This window comes from Callithrix jacchus, chromosome 2, assembly GCF_049354715.1.
Source record: "Callithrix jacchus isolate 240 chromosome 2, calJac240_pri, whole genome shotgun sequence".
NCBI lineage: Eukaryota > Metazoa > Chordata > Mammalia > Primates > Cebidae > Callithrix > Callithrix jacchus.
Window position 1 is genome coordinate 44,747,512 of NC_133503.1, and position 23,406 is coordinate 44,770,917.

The 23,406-nt window shown below is 38.1% G+C and overlaps 1 protein-coding gene and 2 non-coding genes across 4 annotated transcripts in view; 1 reads left to right on the top strand and 2 right to left on the bottom strand.

Annotated features, from left to right (window-relative positions):
• Window positions 1–23,406, top strand: part of RBM27 (RNA binding motif protein 27) — a 79,755-nt gene that overhangs the window by 32,552 nt on the left and 23,797 nt on the right. The window contains exons 8-12 of one of the 2 annotated variants that reach the window (XM_002744326.7): window positions 1,775–1,909; window positions 14,760–14,924; window positions 17,955–18,104; window positions 21,293–21,437; window positions 22,958–23,111. In XM_002744326.7, coding sequence (XP_002744372.1) covers window positions 1,775–1,909; window positions 14,760–14,924; window positions 17,955–18,104; window positions 21,293–21,437; window positions 22,958–23,111 — 749 coding nt within the window. The remainder of the gene's footprint in view (window positions 1–1,774; window positions 1,910–14,759; window positions 14,925–17,954; window positions 18,105–21,292; window positions 21,438–22,957; window positions 23,112–23,406) is intronic. The other variant, XM_078362348.1, reaches the window with a different exon arrangement.
• LOC118151945 (small nucleolar RNA SNORA2/SNORA34 family) lies at window positions 3,006–3,142 on the bottom strand. The gene has a single exon (XR_004740337.1). It is a non-coding gene; the product is annotated as a small nucleolar RNA SNORA2/SNORA34 family (small nucleolar RNA).
• On the bottom strand, window positions 8,535–8,597 carry LOC118151923 (U7 small nuclear RNA). Its single transcript, XR_004740315.1, has one exon. It is a non-coding gene; the product is annotated as a U7 small nuclear RNA (small nuclear RNA).

Here is a 23,406-nt window from a genome sequence, read left to right on the forward strand (position 1 = left end):
TGCCATAAAGTATTCTATAGAATATACATTTCATGGCCAGGCACAATGGTGCACGCCTGTAATCTCAACATTTTGGGATCCTGATGCTGGTGGATCACTTGAGCTCATTGAGTTTGAGACCAGCCTGGACAACATGGCGAAAAACCCCACCTTTACAAAAAATACAAAAATTAGCCAGGCATGTTGGCGTGTGCCTGTAGTCCCAGCTGCTTGTAAGGCTGGGGTGGGAAGATTGCTTGAGCCCAGGAGGTTGAGGCTGCAGTGAGCTGTGATGGCCTGACTGCACTGCAGCCTGGGTGACAGAGCAAGACCTTGTCTCAAATAGAAATGAAGAATATTTTTATTATTAAAGTTGGTAAATGTTTGGAGGGATTTAATGTGTATGTTTTGCCTATAGAAATACATGCATACATACATACATATATATATATGTATGCATTTTAACTTAGCATTTGTGATTTTTTTCTTTTATTTTCTTTTTGAGACAAGATCTTACTCTGTCCCCTAGGCCAGAGTGCAGTGAGGAGATCTTGGCTTACGACTCACTGCAACCTCTACCTCCCAGGCTTAAAGGGATCCACCCACCTGAGCCTCCTGAGTAGCTGAGACTACTGACATGTGCCACCATGCCTGGCTAAAGGGTTTTGGACTTTTTTTGTAGAGACAGGGTTCACTATGTGGCTCAGGCTAGTCTTGAACTCCTGGGCTCAAGCCGTTCGCCTGCCTCGCCTTCCCAAAGTTCTGGGATTATAGGCATGAGCCACTGTGCCCAGGCCATATGTGAATATTTTTAATATGATCACATAAACAGTATAATTGTGAAGCTGAAGCTGAGATTTTATTTCCCAGATAAAGCAACATCATTTTATATATAGAAACTCTAAAATAAAGAACATTATCTCAGTATGGAACATAATCTATTTAAAAGTTAAATTCAAGAATACTGTTTCTCTCGATGTTTTACTATGAAAAGTTTGAAGCAAACAGAAAAGTTGAAGGAATTGTACTTGTGTACTTACCATATCGGTTCTACACTTAACATTTTACTATATTTACATTAGCACATGTCTTTCCATTTCTCCATTTTTACTTTTGATGATTTTCACAGTATGTTGTAGACATGAGTACACTTAAACATGCTTATCATTAACTTGAATTCTGTAGAACTTAACCATCATCTTAGAAAATTTCTGGAAGCCTCTTCTTAGCCATTCTTCACCTTCACCCATAGAGGCAACCAGTGCTGCCTTTTTTCGCCCCAGATTAGTTTTGCCTGTTCTAGAACTAGGAATATTCTTTTAATGAATTATACAACTCACAGTGCTTAAGCTTGCCTATATCAAATTCCTTAATTCTGTTCAGAGCCAAATTAGGTATTTTAAATATGAGTATCCCAGTTAGTACTAGTATGATTTTTTTTTTCTTTTTTTTAAGATGAAGTCTTGCTCTGTTGCTCAGGTTGGAGTGCAGTGGTATGATCTTGGCTCACTACAGCCTCCACCTACCAGGTTCAAGTGATTCTTCTGCCTCAGTCTCCCAAGTTTCTAGGATTACAGGTGTGTGCCACCACACCCAGCTTATTTTTGTACTTTTAGTAGAGACAGGGTTTCACTATGTTGGTCAAGCTGGTCTCAAACTTTTGACCTCAAGGGGTCTGCCTGCCTTGGCCTCTCAAAGTGCTGGAATTACAGGCATGAGCCACCATGCCCGGCCTAGAATGGCACTTTTATTAGGCAATATTAATGCTGTACTTTTTACTTTTTGTTATCTGTAGGACCACCCATAACACAATCAAGCTTGATAAACAGCCGTGAGCAGCCTGGGACAAGTGCAGTGCCCAATCTTGCATCAGTGGGAACAAGACTACCTCCTCCTTTACCCCAGAACCTCCTTTACACAGTATCAGAACGTAAGTGCATGATGTTTGACTTAAAATTGACAGGGTATAGAAAAGCCAAGTTGTCTCATATCAGTATTACTCTTTAAAAAATTGTAAATAGTTTTTGTTCTTATGGATTCTAAAAGTTGTATTTGTATTCGCAATACAGTTTATTGTGTGTTTATGCTATATAGCCATATTTTAATTTCATGTGATATGGGAGAGAAAGGCAAGGCTTTCTGTTTTGGAGAATTTTACTTTGCCATACAATAGCAACATTTAGTCTCTCCTTTTTATTTTTTTGAGTTGAAGTCTCGCTCTGTCACCCAGGCTGGAGTGCAGTGGTACAATATTGGCTCACTGCAACCTCCATCTTCCAGTTTCAAGTGATTCTCCTGCCTCAGCCTCCTAAGTAACTGGGACTAGAGGTATTTGCCACCACGCCCAACTAATTTCTGTATTTTTGGTTGAGATGGGGTTTCACTCTGTTGGCCAGGCTGGTCTTGAACTCCTGACTCAGGTGATCTGCCTGCCTCGGCCTACCAAAGTGCTGGGATTACAGGTATGAACCACCATGCCCAGCCTAATATCAAGTCTCTTCTAAAGGAAATTTATTTTGAATCTTTTTAAAAAAATGGTTTATCTGATTAATTTTCTAAAACATAGGATTTATATCTTAAGAAGTATACAAAAGATTGGGCTAAATATGCCTAATAATTAACTTGTGTACTGAAATGAAGATAGCATCATTTAAATTGTAATGTTCTGTGTTTAGGCTGTTTGTGACATTCATGTTTGATTGTAATACATTTTTCTTGAACCCTAATTCTCTTTTATTTCTTAGTGTTATTGTTTACTAAAGCTTTAAAAAATTCCTCTCTTCAAAAACATTTTTTAAAAAGCTAGTTGTGTTAAAAATGTTAAATTAGAAGTGTTTTATTTTTACAAGGACAGGTAACTTTATGGGTATGTTCATGTTTTATGTAACTATATTTATCATAAATTTGGTTTTGCATCCTAAATATTTCTTCATCTCTTTTATGTCTTGGAGAGGCAATTCAGCAAACTGGTTAAGCCCAGTTTCAAATCCTGTTTTTTTTTTCTCCACCCCCCCCACTTAAATGACTCATATTTCTTTCTAATGAATTGACCACTACATTTCAGAAGTTATGAAATGGCCAACAGACCATAGAAAGATAATTCTTTAGACTCCTGATTGAAACCAACAGCTTCAGCAAACTGCTGGCCTTGATTCAGGGCCAATTTTTTATTTTTTTTAATTTTCAAATCCTGGTTTTATCATTTACTGTCTTTGTGACCTTGAGCAAGTTACTTAGCCTCTCTGTAGCTCAATTTACTCTTTAAAATGGGAATAATATTACCTCATTAAGGTTGTTTTGAGGAATAAATTAATACATCTAAAGCATCAAAAAAGTACCTAGCCACTAGTAAGCTATAAGGATTCTTTATTATATTATTGTAGCTATTACTGTCTCCTGAGAATTTCAAAGTCTCTGAAATCGAACCTATTAACTTCTTAAATCTATACCTTCCACCATCCCTGTTTTTCTCAATGGAATGACACCCACCTAATTATCTAGAATTGAAACTTTCACAGGACTGACTTACTGCTTTGCTTTTTTACATCTAGTTAATGAAAAATTCTCTCTTTTTCTTTGACGTATCCCTTTCTATTTTCTTATATGGCCTCTGCCTTTGTCCACACTAGATGACCTCACATTTAGATTATTACTGTAGTCTACTTGACACCATTATGTTTTATTTTTAACTTCCCTAAGCATACCACATAATGCTACTAAGCTAGTATTTCTGAGAAAACCAACCATGAAAGTTCCTTATAAGAACTTTCTAGTGGCTACCATTTCTTTCTGAACCATCAACAAACCCCTCTCTAGGACTTCTAACTCTTCTTTTTTTTTTTTTTTTTGAGACAAAGTCTTGCTCTGTCACCCAGGCTGAAGTGCAATGGTACAATCTCAGCCCCCTGCAACCTCTGCCTAATGGGTTCAAGCAATTCTTGTGCCTCCGCCTCCCAAGTAGCTGGGATTACAGGCATGTGTCAATATGCCCAGCTAATCTTTTTGTATTTTTAGTAGAGACAGGGTTTTGTCATGTTGGCTAGGGTCTCAAACTCCTGACCTCAAGTGATCTGGCTTCCTTGGCCTTGCAACGTGCTGGGATTACAGATGTGAGCCACTACACCTAGTCTTTTTTTTTTTTGAGACGGTCTCACTCTGTTGCCCAGGCTGAAGTGCAGTGGTGTCATCTTTGCTCACTGCAGCCTCGACCTTCTGGGCTAAGTCATCCTTCCACCTCAGCCTTCCAAATAGCTGGGACCATAGGCATATGCCACCACACCTGGCTAATTAAAAAAAATTTTTTTTTGTAGAGGCCGAGCGTGGTGGCTCACACCTGTAATCCCAGCACTTTGGGAGGCCGAGGCAGGTGGATCACAAAAGTTAAGAAATGGAGGCCATCCTAGCTAACATGGTGAAACCCCATCTCTGCTAAAAATACATTAGCTGGATGTGGTGGCGCGCAACTGTAGTCTCAGCTTCTGGAGGCTGAGGCAGGAGAATCACCCACCCAGGAGGTGGAGGTTACACTGAGCCAAGATCGTGCCACTGCACTCTAGCTGGGGCAACAGAGTGAGACTCTGTCTCAAAAAAAAATTTTTTTTTTGTAGAGTTGGAGTCTCACTATGTTGCTCAGGCTGGTCTCGAATTTTTGGGCTCAAGTTTCTTCCACCTGAGTGTCCCAAAGGGTTGGTTGGGATTACAGGTGTGAGCCACTGTTCCTGGCCTTTAACAAGATCTACCTCTTCCTTCTTGGCATTCTTTGTCCACTATTCCTCAACACGCACCTTCTCTGATCATGCCAATTATACCCTTTCTGTCCCCTGGTCAGGACTCAACTCCCTCCCCCCATCTTCATTTCTGCCTATTTACTCTCTCTTCACCTCTTCCTAGGCCCAATTCTAAGTATTATACTTGGAAAACATCATTGTTCACTTCTATTTATTTATTTATTTATTGTTTATTTAAGACAGAGTCTTTGTTACTCAGGCTGGAGGGCAGTGGCGAGATCTCAGCGTACTGCATCCTCTGCATCCTGTGTCCAAGTGATTCTCATGCCTCAGCTGGGATTACAGGTGCCTGACACCACACCGGCTAATTTTTGTAGTTTTAATAGCGATGGGGTTTCACCATGTTGGCCAGGCTTGTCTTGAACTCCTGACCTCAGGTGATCTACCAGTCCTCGGCCTCTCGAGAGTGCTGGGATTACAGGCATGAACCCTTGTGCCTGGCCTATTGCTCTGTTTTAAACTCCTACAATACCAAAAAGCATTTATTATATAATGACATATATATAGGCTGTTTGATTTTTTAATTTTTTTTTTCTTTTTGAGACAGAGTCTCTCTCTGTCGCCAAGCTGGAGTGCAGCAGTGCCATCTCTGTTCACTGTAACTTCCGCCTCCCGCGTTCAAGCCATTCTCCTGCCTCAGCCTCCCAAGTAGCTGAGACTACAGGCGCATGCCACCACTCCCAGTTGATTTTTGTATTTTTAGTAGAGACAGGGTCTCACCGTGTTGGCTAGGATGATCTTGATCTCTTGACCTCGTGATCCACCTGCCTCGGCCTCCCAAAGTGCTGGGATTATAGGCATGAGCCACTGTACAGGTCTCTATTTTTTTTTTTTTAATATATGTAAATCTTATCTTCAACTGAGCTACAGAACAGAAATCACATCTGATACTCAAGTAATTGTTTTTCCTGTTTCATATTTAGTATCTTTCATATTTAGTATCTCTTGGTGTTCTGATTGCTATAGTGTCTTTTCATAGAACATGTTTGTTGCTCATTTTTTAATTATGGGAAATCTCAAATATATATATAAATAAAAAGGACAGTTTATTGAAGTCCCATGTACCAAGTATAATGAAGTCCTTTGTACCTGTCCCTTTAACAGTTTCAGTAGTTATCAATTTATAGCAAAGCCTCTTTTATCTATTTCCCCCCAAATAAGCTTTAGATATTGTTTGCCTTTTGGACTTGGAAATATGAAAAAGTGGACTATTTATTCCAGAGTCTGTCACAGATGGCATATTTTTATACTGTTAAATTTGGTATTATGACTCATGATAAAAATTCCATTTTGTTTTTAATTTAAAAAATCTGGCAATTACCATTTATTTTTATTATATTGTTAAATTTAACATTGTGACTCTGTGAATATTCCATTTGGTTTTAATTTCAAAAATCTGGCAGTTACCATTTATTTCAGTGACCTAGCTTAATAAATAAACTAATTTGGCAAATATTTATTGAGTGCCTACTATGTGCTGGGCATCGTGCCAGACACTGGGAAGCCAAGGTGAATAAGCTATTAGACCTCAGGTTTTTTGAAGTCCATTTTTCTGTTTTCTTTAAAAGTAATACTATTTTGTGATATAACAGTAAAACCTTTAGAACTGTGCTTCCAAACTTTTTTTTTTTTTTTTTTGAGACAGAGTCTTGCTCTGTTGCCCAGGCTGGAGTGCAGTGGCACAGCCTCCACCTCCCAGGTTTAAGGTCGTGCCTCAGCCTCCTGAGTGGCTGGGACTACAGTTGTAGGCCCCCACACCCAGCTAATTTTTGTATTTTTGGTACAGATGGGGTTCTGCCATATTGGCCAGGCTAGTCTCGAACTTTTGGCCTCAAGTGGTCTGCCCCCCTTGGCTTTCCAAAGCGCTGTGATTACAAGCGTGAGCCACCGCGCCTGGCCTCTAAATTCATTTTTTAGAGACTGGTAACATTTCTAAGAAAATTCTTGGGACCAATACAGTTAGCAGCTTCTTACTTGCCAGGTTAAGGTCTGTATATGAAAATATCTAATACTTTAATTTTAAAGATACATTTTAAAACTGAATAAAGGATATAATCTCAGAATAAAAGACAATCTTTTTAAAAATTCATTTAAAAGTTTTAAAATTTTTAGTAGACAGGTTCTTGCTGTATTGCCCAGCCAGGCTGATCTCAAGTTTGTGGGTCCAAGTGATACTCCTGCTTCAGCTTCCCAAAGTGCTGGGATTGTGGGTTTGAGCCACCATACCTGGCATCAAGGACAATCTTTTAACTATTAAAAAAAAAAAAATCTTTTGTATGTAGAGGCAGGGTCTTGCCATCTTGCCTAGGATGGTCTTGAACTCCTGTGTTCTCCTGCCTTGGCCTCCCAAAGTGGGTAGGATTATAGGCATGAGCCACTGTGCCCGACTCAATCTTTAATACTTGATTTTAAGAAACAGCACTATATTTCCTCCCTCTCTCCGTTTTTGTCTTAGAACGATAACAGGTAATAGTTTCCCATTAGCATTTGTGAATTACTGCTTTAGGGGATTGTCTTATATGCTGTATCAGTGTTTATAAACAGATTTGATTGGTTGGCAACTGAATCTTTTGAAAGTTATAGAATATTCATATTGAACAATTCAGAAGTCTGCTCTGCAGAGAAATGTGTGGTTTTCTTCCTTTCTCGAGTATCGATTCTAAAAGATGTAGAGAAATTTTGAAAACTAGTAGAAAGTTCCTGATAATCTAAACATTAAAAAAGGGGAAGAGAAGAGTATAGCTTGTCAGTCATAAGTTTTTTTTTTTTTTAGATGGATTTGTTGCTCAGACTGGAGTGCAGTGGCATGATCTGGGATCATTGCAACCTCTGCTTCCCGGTTTCAAGCCATTCTTCTGCCTCAGCCTCCTGAGTAGCTGGGATTATAGGCGTGCACTGCCACACCTGGCTAGTTTTTGTGTGTGTTTTCACCCACCTCATCTTCCCAAAGTGCTGGGATTACAGGCATGAGCCACTGCTCTTGGCCTCAGTTTTTAATATCTATTAAGTTTATATTTCTAAGAAGTTTTCAATGTCGTTCCATTCAGTTGGTTTTGAAATAGGTTTTGGGCTGGGAAATTAACTATTTCCTCTGAAGTACTTAAACATTTTACCCACGCCCCTTCTTTATTTCTTTTTGAGACAGTCTTGTGCTGCCCAGGCTGGAGTGTGGTGCCATCATGGCTCACTGCAGCCTCCACCTTGGCTCTGGAAATCCTCTTACCTCAGCCTCCTGAGTAGCTGGGACCACAGGCACATGCCACCATGCCTAGCTAATTTTTAAAAATTATTTGTAAAGGTCAGGTGTTTCTGTGTTGCTCAGGCTGGTCTTGAACTTCTGGGCTTAAGCTATCCTCCCACCTTAGCCTTCCAAAGTACTTGGATTATAGGCATGAGCCACCATGCCCAACTTACCCCAATTTAAAAAACATTTATTTATTTACTCTCTTTTTGTAGAAACAGAGTCTTGCTCTGTTGTCCAGAGCAAAGGTGGAGTGTAGTGGTGTGATCCTAGCTCACTGCAGCCTTGAACTCCTGGGCTTAAGTGATCACCCCACTGCAGCCTCCCAAACAGCTAGACTACAGGCACATGCCACCATGGCCAGCTAATGTTGAATTTGTTGAATTTTTTTTGTAGAGAGTCTTGCTGTGTTGCCTAGGATGGTCTCAAACTCCTGGCCTGGAGCAGTCCTCTCACCTGGGCCTCCTAGAATGATGGGATTACAGGTCTGAGGCATTGCATCTGGACCCCTATTTTTTTTTTTGCATGGGGGTTTCTTGGTGGGAGACCAGAGAACTTGCTAGACAAAATCTAAAAGAGCTCTACCCCTGCAGCCTCCAAGTTTGAACTCATCAAGGCAGTATATACTTTGGCTTTTACAAGACCGTTACTAAGTATATTCTCTTTTCTACCTCGCTTTTGGTCTGTTCTGCTTCTTGAAGAAGCATAGTAAAAATATTTTGTAACTGCTAAGTTCATTCGTTGTACTGAATGTGTGAAAAAGTAAGAGTAGTAGGTAACATCCTGGATTCTGGAGACTTATTCTCAGGTTGAAGATAACTGTCCAATCTTTTTATTTTTTTTGAGATGGAGTTTTGCTCTGTTGCCAGGCCAGAATGCAGTAGCATGACCTTGGCTCACTGCAACCTCTGCCCCCCAGGTTCAAGTGATTCTCCTGCCTCAGCTTCCCAAGTAGTTGAGACTACAAGTGTGCACTACCACGCCCAGCTCATTTTTGTATTTTTAGTAGAGACAGGGTTTCATCATGTCAGCCAGGATGGTCTTGATCTCTTGACCTCGTGATATTTCTGCCTTGAACTCCCAAAGTGCTGGGATTACAGGCGTGAGCCACTGCACCCGGCTACTGTCCAGTCTTAATATAAATTCACATAAATCTTTATCTTTCAGAAAATACTTTTCCTAGTAACTGTATAAAATTATTAAAACACTATAATTCTAATTTTGAGATTTGTTCATTTAATTCTATGGAATACACAACATTTCTATTTAGAATAATGGACTTGATAGCTAGAAAAGTAAGTCAGTGTCTAATAGAGTCCTTGTATATTGTCTAGAGCAGGGGTCCCCAATACCTGGGTCACGGTGGCATTAAACTCTCATAGGATAACCAACCCTATTGTAAGTTACACATGCAAAGTATCTAAGTTACGCACTCCTTATGGGAATCTGATAATCTGAGGTGGAACAGTTTCATCCTGAAATCACCACCTCCACCCACCCCCGCTATTGGTGGAAAAATTGTCTTCCTTGGAACCAGTCCCTAGTGTCACAAAACTTGGGGACTGCTGGTCTAGAGGCTTTCTCTCTCTTGTGTTTGATTTGATTCATGTTGTATTAGTTGTGATATTGTCCATTTCAACACACAGATATTCATCCAAAGAAGTAATTGTCATGTGGGTACTTTAAGCTGTCATTTTTTTCTTTTAAGTGACTGATTTATACTATGCATCAGGCACTGTTTAGGCCTTGGAACTTCCCAAGTGTGCCAGGGACCTTGTATTCTAATAGAGAAGACACATAAATATGGCCAGTATTGGGTTTTTGTTTTTTTCTGGATTTGAGTTTTTAACTGAAAACTTACATTTTTTTTTCCTGTGAATACTCTTAAAGACAAAATCAGGAAAATTACACAGAGTGGCTAAAATTTTAGGTTGAATAAACACTGTCTTTAACTGATTAAAGTTAATATTAAGAAGGTGAAAATATTGATATTAGGTATGTTACCTAGATGAACAATTTAAGATGGGAACATGAACTTGGGACGTTTGCAGTTTGGAGTTATCAATCACTCTCTACCCTGATTTGATTATTTTAGTACCGCGTTGTTTTTCTTTTAGACCATATCTTGCTCTGTCGCCCAGCCTCAAGTACAGTAGCACAATCTTGGCTCACTGAAGTCTTGCCCTTCTGGGCTCAAACAATCCTCCTGCCTCAGCCTCATGAGTAGCTGGGAGCACAGGTGCATGTCACCACTCTTGGCTAATTTTAAAATTTTTTGTAGAGATGACGTTTCCCCATGCTGCGCAGGTTGTTCTCAAATTCCTGGGCTCAAGCAGTCCTCCTGCTTCAGCCTCCGGAAGTGCTAGGATTGTTATATTGTCCATTTCAACATACAGATATTCATCCAAAGAAATACTTAATTGTCATTTGGGTACTTTAAGCTTTCATTTTTTTCTTTAAGTCACTGTTTGATTTCTACTAACCATGAGTGGCTGATTTTTAAAATATTTAGTAGAGACAGTCTCAGTATCTTACTCAGGCTGGTCTTGAACTCCTGGGCTCAAGCAGTCCTCCCACCTTGGCCTCCCAAAGTGTTGGGATTATCACATCTGAGCCATCATACCTGGCCTTAGTTTTTATTATTGTTTTCTCTTCTATGGCTCCTCAAAATTCAGCTTAATGACATGATTGTTTTAGAATAAGTCCCAAACATAACAGCATTTCACCTGTAAAAACTTATGTATCCTTAAAGATAATTAAACATACATGCACACAAAATCATACATACACACAGGTACTATTATCACAGCCCCCCCAGAATTGGTAACAGTTTGCTTGTGAAATATCCAGTTAGTTTTCATATTTCCCAATTGTATCATAAATGTTCTTTCGTACCTTTTTTTAGTTGAAGCTATATTCAAACAGGGTTATACAAATACATTACATTGAGTTGGTATCTTTCTTAAGTCTTTATAGCCACATCCTTTCCTTTTTTTTTTCCCTTGGCATTTATTTGTTGTAGAAACAGATCATATGTCCTAAAGAATTTTCTCACATTCTAGACTTGGCAGGTTCATCTTCTGGTGTCATCTAACACATTTCTCTGTCCCCTGTATTTCCTGTAAATTGGAAGTTAGAGCTAGGTATTTGATAAGATTCATTTTTTGGCAAGAACATTTTATAGATGGTGTTATGTACTTCCTACACAGTACATTGTAGTGTTTATAATGTCTGGTTGTCTCCTTTCTGTATTATAAATAGTTTAGTTTGTAGAGGTGTTTTCATTGTGATCCATTCATTTTGAAACTTAGTAAGTTTCAACAGCCATTTTTGATCATTGCCTGGATTTGCTGTTTTATGTGATACTCTAAATCTATAGCTTCTTCTACATTTATTGCTAGCATTCCATATAGTTGACTGTAACAACCATTTGGTTAACCTGAAATGCAGTTTTTACAGATCAGACATGATGTATGTGTATTTTCTTTCATTTATCAATTTTAAGAATCTGTTGATTCCCTAGTTTTTTCCAGAGGGAACTCCTGTATTTTTTTAAGATCATTATGAGCTCATGAATTTTTAACATTTAACATTTGATATGTTTCACCCCCTTATAGTTTTCTTTGATGTTCAGATTGTCTCATTTTTAATCGGTGAGAGCCTCTTCATGTTGGCTTCTGATAGTTTTTTTTTAAATTTTTTTATCTTTGACATGCCGGATTTTGATAACTATCTTGCCTCTGAAGACGAGGTATACCAAGATGTGCCAGGCTCATCTTAAAAATTTTCTGCCCTGACCTAGAATTGGCCCTTTGTCTAAAGAACTCTGTTTCTTTTAGAAGTACTATTTAGAGACCTCAGTAGGAATTGTTTAAGAAAGTCAGACTACATTTGAATTAATTGCCATCTTTTTGAGGTATTTGTTTGTTTTTTATTTTGAGGCAGAGTCTCCCTCTGTCACCCAGGCTGGAGAGCAGTGGTGCGATCTTGGCTCACTGCAACCTCTGCCTCCTGGGTTCAAGTGATTCTTGTGCCTCAGCCTCCCGAGTAGCTGGGATTACAGGTGTGCACCATCACGCCTGGCTAATTTTTATAGTTTTAGTAGAGATAGGGTTTCACCATGTTGCCCAGCCTGATCTCAAATTCCTGAGCTCAAGGGATCCACTCGCCTTGGCCTCCTAAAGTGCTGGAATTACAGATGTGAGCCACTGTGCTTGGCCTTTCTAAAGCATTTGAATTGTATGTTCTTTGTCAGTTGTTTTAAAAGTGGACATTGTGCAAAGTAGCCTTTTGGTTTCCAGTTTACTGTGAGAAAGCTGTTATTAATTAGATATGCTTAGTACATTGATATACATTTAAAGTAGTCATATGGACTAAGACTGTACTTTTTCTATATATATATATTTTTTAATTAAGAAATTTTACTTTTAAAGACAGCGTCTCACCCTGTCACCTAAGCTAGAGTACAGTGGGCATGATTGTGGCTGACTATAGCCTCAACTTTCTGGCTCAAGTGATCCTCCTGCCTTAACCTCCCAAATAGCTAGGACTACAAGTGTGTGCCACCACGCATGGCTGATTTTTAAAATATTTAGTAGAAACAGTCTCAGTATGTAACTCAGGCTGGTCTTGAACTCCTGGACTCAAGCAGTCCTCCCACCTTGGCCTCCCAAAGTGTTGGGAATATGGACATGAGCCCACTGCACTTGGCCCCATTTTTCTCTTTAACAACTACTTCATTCTGCTGACGGATCACTCTTCACAGTTAATTCTCTGCAATTGATTGTGTGCTTACAACTATTTGTTCCCCTCATTGAGAATATGTTAAATTGGGCTGGGTGCGGTCAATCACGCCTGTAATTGCAGCACTTTGGGAGGCCAAAGTGGGTAGATAACTTGAGGTCAGGAGTTTGAGACCAGTCTGGCTAACATGGTGAAACTCTGTCTCTACTAAAAATACAAAAAATTAGCCAGGTGTGGCAGCGGGCACCTATAATCCCAGCTACTCAGGAGGCTGAGGCAGGAGAATTCCTTGAACCCAGGAGTTAGAGGTTGTCATGAGCTCAGATCATGCCACTGCACTTTAGCCTAGGCGACAGAGCCAGACCCTGTCTCGATAACAAAAAAAGGAAAAAGAAAAAATATATATTAAATTGTTTTTGCCGTGTAATGATTAAGTGATCATTTTTAAATGTCCTTTTTTTTTTTCCGTCAACTTTTAAGTTCTAGGGTACATATGTAGGATGTAGAAGTTTGTTACATAGGTAAATGTGTGCCATGGTGGTTTGCTGCACAGATCAACCTCACCTAAGTATTAAGCCCAACATCCATTAGAAATATAAAATGTAAGGATAATGCTAAGTACACAGTTATACAGTATGATTTGTTACTTCCTCTTTTCCTTTTTTTCCTGCCCTCAGTCTGAGCATGTTTAATTATCCTTACTGGGAGAGTTGAAAACTACTTGACAGATTCCATAATCAGTAAGTCAGAGATTCAGGTCATTAAAAAGGAGGGATTGTCACCTACCCCAAGGCCATAGATAGATAGGATTCTGGGTCCCAGAGTAAGTCTGGGAGGTGGAACCCTGTGAAAGGCAGCTTTGATGGGTGGTGTCTGTTGGACACCTCTTTTACTTCTTATACAGAAAGAAAATGGTACTGAGGTTTAGCCTCTCTATATTCCCTTTAGGATTTACTGTGAAATCAAGTGGTTGCTTTGTAGCCTGTCCTATTAAGGTATATTTAAAATCTTTAGGAATTTTACAGCTTTTAAGGACATTTCACCTGGTATAAAAAAATTCAAAATCTGCTTTATTTTGTCTTGTGTCACATAGTAAATGTCTGACATTGGACAGATATAGAACTAAATTTTACAAATAGGTCTCAGTTGGGGTTGCCAGTGAAAAAGATATTAAATGGACACCCAAAGGGATTTTGCTCCTTGATTCCTCGTCCTTTTCTAATCCTGTTCTTCAGATTTTGGCTTCATCGTGTGTGCATTCTTGCATCAGTCTGTATATAAATCCTAAATGTGCTTTCTTTCAAAAAGTGCTTCTTAATATCCAGGATGATTTCATGTGCCCAGTGCTGTGCTGGTGTGCTTATCTGTTTTTTTTGTTTGTTTGTTTTTTTGTCCTTTTTCCTTTCTCTATATTTGTAATCCTTGTGCTCACAGAGATAATGAATTTTCACTATCTTAATTTTTTCTATGGAACATTTCTTATTCTTTGCGAAGTTATGCATGCAGTGGTTTATTTGTTCTTAATGTCTTTATCTTTTTTTCTGCCCTTAGACTGGGAGCATACTTTGTGTAAACCTGAAATTATGTGGGTTGGTTGGAGGGGGTTGTTTTCTTAATGGATATGACAGTTTTCATACCTGCATATCTCATTGGAAGGAAAAATTCTGTATAATTAATAGCTCAGGACTCCTTTGTCTAGTAACCTTATATAGTTCACTGTTCAGCTTTGGATAAAATTAGCACATAGTTTTCTTCACTTAAGACCATAAAAGATGGAGGTTATATATACTACCTAGTTCTTACTCTTTTCTTTACACCTTGATGGATCCTAACCAGTTGCATGTCTGTTCTTTCTTGAGTTAGAAAAATCCCAGAAACATCTTACTATACTTCTATTCCTGTTGGTTTAATTTCTCTGTTTTTGACTCAAAGTCTCAGGAAGCACATCATCACCTAAGAGAAGCTTGTGACTCTCATTCCCAGCTGCCCTCCTATTCTTTCCTCTATAGGACAGCCCATGTACTCTCGTGAACATGGTGCTGCTGCATCTGAGCGACTTCAGTTGGGGACTCCACCTCCTCTGTTGGCAGCTCGTTTGGTGCCACCTCGAAACCTCATGGGATCCTCCATTGGGTACCATACCTCAGTCTCCAGCCCTACCCCTCTGGTTCCAGGTAAGCTTTGCTACAGATGGCCATCCACCTTGCTGAACTTTTTTACCTTAAGCTGGCCAGCATAAGCGGTGACTGGCATCCTGATCTGCTGTTGTAAAGTCCCATTAAAGCTCATAGGTAGTTTTATTTTCTGTTCCTTTGCTTCTTTGGTTTGTCTCTAGTGGCTGCTAGATGATTAGGCCTCATGTGTGTCTATCATCTGTAATTTCCTCTATATTTACTCTCAGTGCTTTGGTAACAAAGTGAAGCTGGTTCATTTAGCTAATTTCTAATCAGGTAGATGGGAAGATACTATCTACTTGAATGTTTTCTAATTAGTTATACATTGTAATAAAGTAGGTTATTTTTTCTTTAAAACAAAAATAAACATCTGGTTTCTGATGATCATGTCCTTTTTTCCTTTTTTGCCCCTTGTATTATGGCCATTTTGCCCCTTGTATGTGTATATAAAATTTCTTGAAAACTCTTTTCTCCTTTTGACATATGTATTTTGAAGGATCTGTGGAGTGCTTTGTGGGTGTCTCATGAAGGGTTTTTAACCCTTTCTCACTTTGCCTTTAGATCTTAGTTCATCATCGTGAACTAAAGGACTTTTAAGTTAATTGGTGTTCTGTGTATTCCCAGGATTTATAGCACAAGGTCATTTGGTTATGTAGTTTGTTTAAAACTTTCTGCAGTCTTAATTGTAGGAGATTTTTTTGTCAATAGTACCAAATGGTAACTGAAAACTTTTAAATCATAATTTGCTAATCTTTTTTTTTTTTTAAATCAGCATTTATTTTATATGTTATATTGCATGTAATTTTTAGAGTTGGCATAACCAGGGAAGCTGTTATTTTACATTATCAGTTTCAAACTGTATCATCCTTAAACATTGAAATTTAATAAGCAACTATGTTACATTTATTTTAAGCTAGACATATCATTACAGTGTGTTTCCATCAGGAGGGAATGCTCATGATTAAATACTGTCTTTAGTTGTCTTCAAGAAACAAAAAAATTATAAATTATTATATTAGAACAAAAGCTAAAATAATTAAATATGAAGCCCCAAAAATACTCTTTGGCAGATAACTAAAAGCATAGCCCTGTAACTACTGAGGCAAAATTGTTGGGTTTTATTAATCATCATCAGGAAACTTTGAGACTGAATGCAAGCCTTAGTAATGAAATACAAAATCTCTAATAGGAATGTCTTTGTGATAATAATTTATTAAATTTTCTGTGCCATCCTTCTCTGAGGAGGCCAGTACAAATGGCCTGAATGATTAATTTTCAACATCATTTAACATTTTATTAGAGGGAGAAGGTTCTTAATCTAGTGATGCCTTTTTTGTGCAATTCCGTGACCTGTTTTCAAAACCCAAAGAAAGGAGGAAAATGGAGAAGGAATGTCTAGTTCTTTATTTATTTTTTGAGATGGAGTCTTTCTCTGTCACCAGGCTGGAATGCAGTGGTGCAATCTTGGCTCACTGTAACCTCTGCCTCCCAGGTTCAAGCAATTCCCCCTGCTTCAGCCTCCTGAATAGCTGGGACTGTAGGCGTGCACCGCTACGCCTGGCTAATTTTTTGTATTTTATAGATATGGGGTTTCACCATGTTGGCCAGGATGATCTTGATCTCCTGACTCCATGATTTGTCTGCCTCGGCCTCCCAAAGTGTTGGGATTACAGGCATGAACCACCGCATCCAACCTCTAGTTCTTATATTACATAACTCAGAATCACCTGTGCTTTAATAGAATTTTATTATTTTAGCCTCATTGCAGTTTGTGGATGTTTTGTGCAAGAAGAAAGTTAGCTTGTGAATCTGAAGTTAAGAGAAGCACAATATTTATGGGAGAGGTTTAATCTAAGAGGATTAGGGATGAGAAATTTTCTGGATTGAGGACTTCTGAATCCTAGTTGTGCTATTTAGTGGCTGTTGACTCAAATGCCTGTAGTGGCCAGGAAGATCCCCTAAATGAGGATAATTTGCTCATCTTATATTCTGAATCACTTCTATACTCTAAATCATAGAAGTGACTGTGTGTGCATGCGCATGTGTGTGTGCGCTGTTTTATTTGAAATATGGTTTATGTGTGAAACCAGCTGTTGTCTCCCTAATTTGAAAAAGTGCAGATAACCAAATGAGTAGTTTGGTTTTTCTTTTCTCTTTAATTAAAAGGGTACCTGGAAATTGGAGATATGATAGATAACAAAGGGAACCCAATCCTTCACTTACAGTGTTTGTGTACATGAAAATTTGTATTAACAAATATGCATTGGTCTGGGCACAATGATTCACACCTGTAATGCCAGCAATTTGGGAGGCTGAGGTGGGCAGATGGTTTAAGCTCAGGAGTTGAAGACCAGCCTGGGCAAGATAGCGAGACCCATCTCCGTTTTATTAAATTAAAAAAAAAAGTGTGCATTCACATTAGGTTTAGGTGATGAATATGTAGGGTAGAAATGAGTAGGTGAATGGATCTGAAAATACCATTATTTAATAATGGATGTATGTATCTATGTCCTGTAATAGGAGTATTTTTTTTTTCACTTTCAAAAGGCATGTCTAGATACTGTAACACGAAGAGAAATAGAGTCATCCCTTCACCTCAGGTTCCACATCTGTGGATTCAACCAACTGCAGATAAAAAATATTCAGGAAGAAAACCAATAAAAAATAACAATATAGTAATTAATAATGCAAGTTTTAAGAACAATATCCATGACAACTATTTACATAGCATTTATATTAGGTATTACAATTAACATAGAGATGATTTAGAGTATACAAGAAGATGTACCTAGGTTGTATGCAAATATCACCTTATTTTATATAAGAGACTTGAACATTTGTAGATTTTGATATCTGTGGAAGGGTCCTGGAACCAGTCCCTTGCAGATACTGGGAGGTGACTGTAGGTTGATGTATTTATATTTTTTGGTGAATGTATGTTTTTTAAGCAGTTGTTTATTTTTTAACAATGAGAGATGGTTTAACCGCTCTCTGATTTGTTAAGTGTTTTGTTGCTTTGTTTTCCCTCAGATACGTATGAACCAGATGGTTACAACCCAGAAGCTCCTAGTATTACTAGTTCTGGTAGATCTCAGTACAGACAGTTCTTTTCAAGAACACAGACACAGCGCCCCAATCTGATTGGCCTAACATCTGGAGATATGGATGCAAATCCAAGAGGTGAGAATACCTTGAACTTTTTCTGATGCTGTGTTATGCAATAGTTGAATATAGTTATTACATTTGCATTTCTGACCTTCATTGAGGAAATTAAGGTTCAAATTACTTGCATATCATCTCTTTGAAGGGTGCTATATATTAATCTCAGATGTTTTTAAATAACTTTATCTAAATTTTGTTTTAAAGCTATAGTGAGAATATATTTGTTTTTATTAGTACAGATCATACTAATATTAATTGTCTTTTTTGGGTATGACTTTAGGCTGTTTTAGTTTTGTTGCTAGGCATTGTGTTAGATATTATGTATAGAAATATGAAATTGCTGATCCTCTCCCTCAAAGAATTGATCATTAAAGGGCCTACTTTTTATCTTGAGAGCTATTCATCACAATAATAGTGAGAATCTAAAACATTACAATACAATTATCATTTGATAATTTTTACACTAATGATTACATCTTTAAGTTAGGACCTTTACAGAGCTTAGGAATACACCTTAAAAAAATGAAATAAAACTAAGATTAAATGCAAGCATTTACCTCTCATATGGCTGATAACCTCCTACCTACTCCCTCACTAAAAAGGTTGGTTAATGATGGTTAGTTTGATGGGATTCCATTTTTTTTTTTTTAACTGTTACAGATTTCCAGTATGTAATTTCAATATGAGTGACTGGCCATGGACTGCACTGACAATAGTTTTTGATTAATTTAATCATATGGCAAACATTCTCCTTTCTTTCTTTTTCTTCCCCCTTCCCTCTTACCTCTTCCTTCCTTCTTTCTTCCCCCTTCCCCCTTTCTGCTTCCTCCCCTTCTTCCTCCTTCTTCCCCCTTCTTCCCTCTTCTTCCCTCTTCTTTCACCTTCTTCCCTCTTCTTTCACCTTCTTTCCTCTTCTTCTCCCTTCCTTCCCCTTTCTCCTTTCCTTTCCTTGTCCCTTTCCTTTCTCCTTTCCTTTCCTTTCCTGAAACAGAGTCTGGCTCTGTTGCCTAGGTTGGAGTGCAGTGGCTCCATCTTGCTTCATTGCAACCTCTGCCTCCTGGATTCAAGTGATTCTCCTGCCTCTGCCTCCCAAGTAGCCGAGATTACAAGTGTGTGTCACCACACCCAGCTAATTTTTGTACTTTTAGTAGAGATGGGGTTCCACCATGTTGGCCAGGCAGGTCTTGAACTCCTGACCTCAGGTGATCCACCCATCTTGGCCTCTGAAAGTGCTGGAATTACAGGCGTGAGCCACTGCACCCAGCCTACCATTTTGCTGTTCTTTCTCTCTTAGTTTATTAATTCTTCTTTACTGCCATTAATAACACTATAAGAATGTGTGTGTGTGTGTGTATATGTGTGTGTGTGTATATATATATATAGATTGTGTGTGTGTGTGTGTGTGTATGTGTGTGTGTGTGTGTATATATATATATATATATATATTTTTTTTTTTTTTTTTTTTTTTTTTGGTGAGACAGAGTCTCCTTCTGTTGCCCAGGCTGGAGTGCAGTGGTGCAATCTAGGCTCACTGCAATCTCCACCTCCTGGGTTCAAGCAATTGACCTGGCTCAGCTGCCTGAGTAGCTGGGATTACAAGTGTGTGCCACTTGTAATACAAATTTTTGTATTTTTAGTAGAGACAGGATTTCACCATATTGGTCAGGCTGGTCTTGAACTCCTGACCTCAGGTAAATATGCTCACCTCAGCCTCTGGAAGTGTTGGGATTACTGGCACAAGTCACTATGCCTGGCCTCATGTATGTTATTGTTTCCCATATTTCTATTTTTATTCTCCTTTTACAAGGAAAAATACTGAGGCTTAGAGAGGTTTAAAGAACTTGCCCAAGGTCACACAGCTTTTAATTGGCAGAACTAGAATTCAAAGTAGAAGTAATGTTTTGTATAAAATAGGATTTCTTTGTTTTCTTGGGCAAGTCACTTAGCTTTAGCTATATCTCTTTCCTTTAATATGACACACTTAATTAAATTAAAAAATAAAGCATTAGGCAATGTTAGCTGGTAACAATAAAACTATTTAAGGAGAACATAATGGCATGTCAAATTCTAGAATGCTTTATGCCATCACAGTTGCTATCTTCTTCATTAGCCTTCTGAAAACACAAGTCTTGCAAGAGCAAGGATCTTGTTGGTTTTATTCACCAATGTATACCTAAGGTCTGCTATAGTTGCTGAGCTGTAAAATAGCTAAATGTTAAGTAAATGAATCCTTACATCATAATTTCCCTGACATAAAGATGAAATCAGATGTACCAACTCCCAACCATATCCCTACCCCAGCATTCAGCCTAGGTTATTCTTTGCTTAGTGGAGTTGCCAAAGTTAGGGGAAATACTTAGTATATAATAGGCATAGTTTTGTATTAATTTCCTTTTTGTTCAGTATACCTCTTCCTACCCAAAGGTTATTTATTGTATGGGCAGTTTCTTAGAGTATTTCTGCCAATTTATAGTATTGGCTTTGGATTTTCTTCCCAACTTTAAACCTATGGAAAATCAAAAGAAACACAGCAGACATCTGAATGCCTTCACGTAGATTTACCGGTAATACTTTGTTACCGTTGGGCATGAATGCTTTCTTGTGGGCTCTCTCTTCTCTTTATTCTCTACACTCACATTTTTTTGTTGAATCTCTTGAAAGTAAGTGGTAGATATAGAGAAACTTTAACCCCTTTACCTTATATGTAAGAATAAGACAGTCCTATATAAGCACAGTATTATTGCCATAAAATCATAATTCCATAATATGTTATCCTTATGATGTAGTCAAATTCTTGTTGAATCCTACCAGGAGGCAAATAATGTCCATTAATGGTGCTAAGTTTGATTGCTTGTATAAAGTGATAATTGTTAGAGCTCTCCATTGTAAATATAATTTTTGGAGTGATATTTTGTCACTGTATAAGTATTTTATTTTCCAATAGCCTTTCACCAATATATTTTTTATCTATTGCTCATCCATGCCTGAGTCAATGATTACATCAAGGTTAACTTTGAGTTTTGAAACATGGATTTCTATTTTTTATAGAAAAACACATTTGTGACTTTTTCTTGCTGTTAGGCATTTCTAAAAGAGAAATGATAGTAGTTGAAATATTCATAGTACTATTTAGCTTTTATACTAAATATTATTTAATCATTGAGATTGCTGAACAACTTAGTAATTTGAATTTTTGTTTCCAACAGCTGCTAACATTGTGATCCAGACTGAACCACCAGTTCCTGTTTCGATTAATAGCAACATAACCAGAGTAGTTCTAGAACCAGATAGCCGAAAAAGAGCCGTGAGTGGTTTGGAAGGCCCACTCACAAAGAAACCTTGGCTGGGAAAGTAAGATAATTTGCTAATTAGTAACATCTAATTGTTATTATTGTTGTTTGCATTACTAAATTCATAAACTTTGTCATTAATGATTTTCAAACTAAGTGTCTCAAAGTTAGGGTTCCAGGAGACATGTTTAGAATGTCGTGAAAATTAAAAAGTTAACAATATTCATAATAGTTTTTTTTTTTTTGAGACAGTCTTGCTCTTGTCGCCCAAGCTGGAGTGCAATGGCTCGATCTTGGCTCACCACAACCTCCGCCTCCAGGGTTCAAGCAATTTTCCTGCCCCAGCCTCCTGAGTAGCTGGGATCACAGGTGCCCACCACCGTATCTGGCTAATTTTTTGTAATTTTAGTAGAGACAGTTTCACCATGTTGGTCAGGCTGGTCTGGAACTCCTGACCTCAGGTGATCCACCAGCCTCAGCCTCCCAAAGTGCTAAGATTATAGGAGTGAGCTACCGCACCTGGCCCATAATAGGTATTTCTAATTTGTAACTACCTATTTCTATGCCTAACCAAATATTAAAAATTACTAAGGCACTGGCAGTGGATAGAAAAGAAGAAAAAAAAATGAAATAAATGGTAAAAAAAAAAAAAAGTTTAATACGTTTGCAGAAGTTGAAAAATATGCCATTAAAGATGATATTCTAGCCAGGCATGATGGCTCACGTCTGTAATCCCAGCACTTTGGGAGGCTGAGATGGGCAGATCACCTGAGGTCAGGAGTTTGAGACCAGCCTGACCAACATGGAGAAATTCCATCTCTACTAAAAATACAAAATTAGCCAGGCATGGTGGTGAATGCCTGTAATCCCAGCTACTTGGGAGGCTGAGGCAGAATAATTGCTTGAACCTGGGAGACAGAGGTTGTAGTGAGCTGAGATCGTGCCACTGCACTTCAGCCTGGGCAACAAGAGCAAAACTCCATCTCAAAAAAAAAAAAAAGAAAAAAAAGATGATATTCTAGCCTTACTTAGACTCCTTGATAATTGTGGTATTCTTTTTGGCATATGATTTTAAGCTTCAGTTGGACCTTTTCTTTTGATGATCTTTTGCGTTCACCTTTATCTTCAACTTTTTTTATTCTTGGGATAAGAACGATGTGAAAATTGCTTAGTAATTTCTGAAGAATGTTAAGGGCTAACAAGAGGCACTTTAAAAAATTAATTAATTAATTATATAGAGACAGGGTCTTACTATGTTGCCCAGACTGATCTGGAACCCCTGGGCTCAAGCATTTCTCCAGCCTTAGCCTCTCAGAGTGCTGGCATTATAGGCATGAGCCACTGCACCCAGTCTCTAACCTGTTTCTTGATGTTAATATATTTTCTGTGGTTTGAATTTTGAATATAATGTTTCATAGGATTTTGAAAAAATTTTCTGGGATTACAGGTGTGAGCCACCATGCCCAGCAACAAAAGGCACTTAAAAAATTATACATATAAAACTTAAATTCTTGGTGGTTATATCTCTTGGCTAGGCATGAAGTAAGAGAATTAACCAAGATATATTAATCTTCCTTTTAGGCAAGGAAATAACAATCAAAATAAACCGGGGTTCTTACGAAAGAATCAGTATACAAACACCAAATTAGAAGTCAAGAAAATCCCTCAGGAATTGAACAACATTACCAAGCTCAATGAACACTTCAGCAAATTTGGAACTATTGTTAATATCCAGGTAAACGTGGCTATGTCAGTGACAGAATCCAGGCATTTTATGAGTCTTGGAAATATTTCTGTCAGCTCACCTTGCTTAAATGAGTCAGTGGTTATTCTGATCATTTGTATACCCACTTTTATGATGGACTTGTTAATTCTTGTGAATTAACAAGTTTGTTCTTGTGAATTCATTTGGTTCTTTAGTGCAGTCTCTTCTTGAATGAGAATGGGTAGTTACTGTATTTTTATTCATAGTTCTATCTCAGAAAAAATGACTTTTTTAATATCTGAGTTAATATAACTAGGTAGCTGAT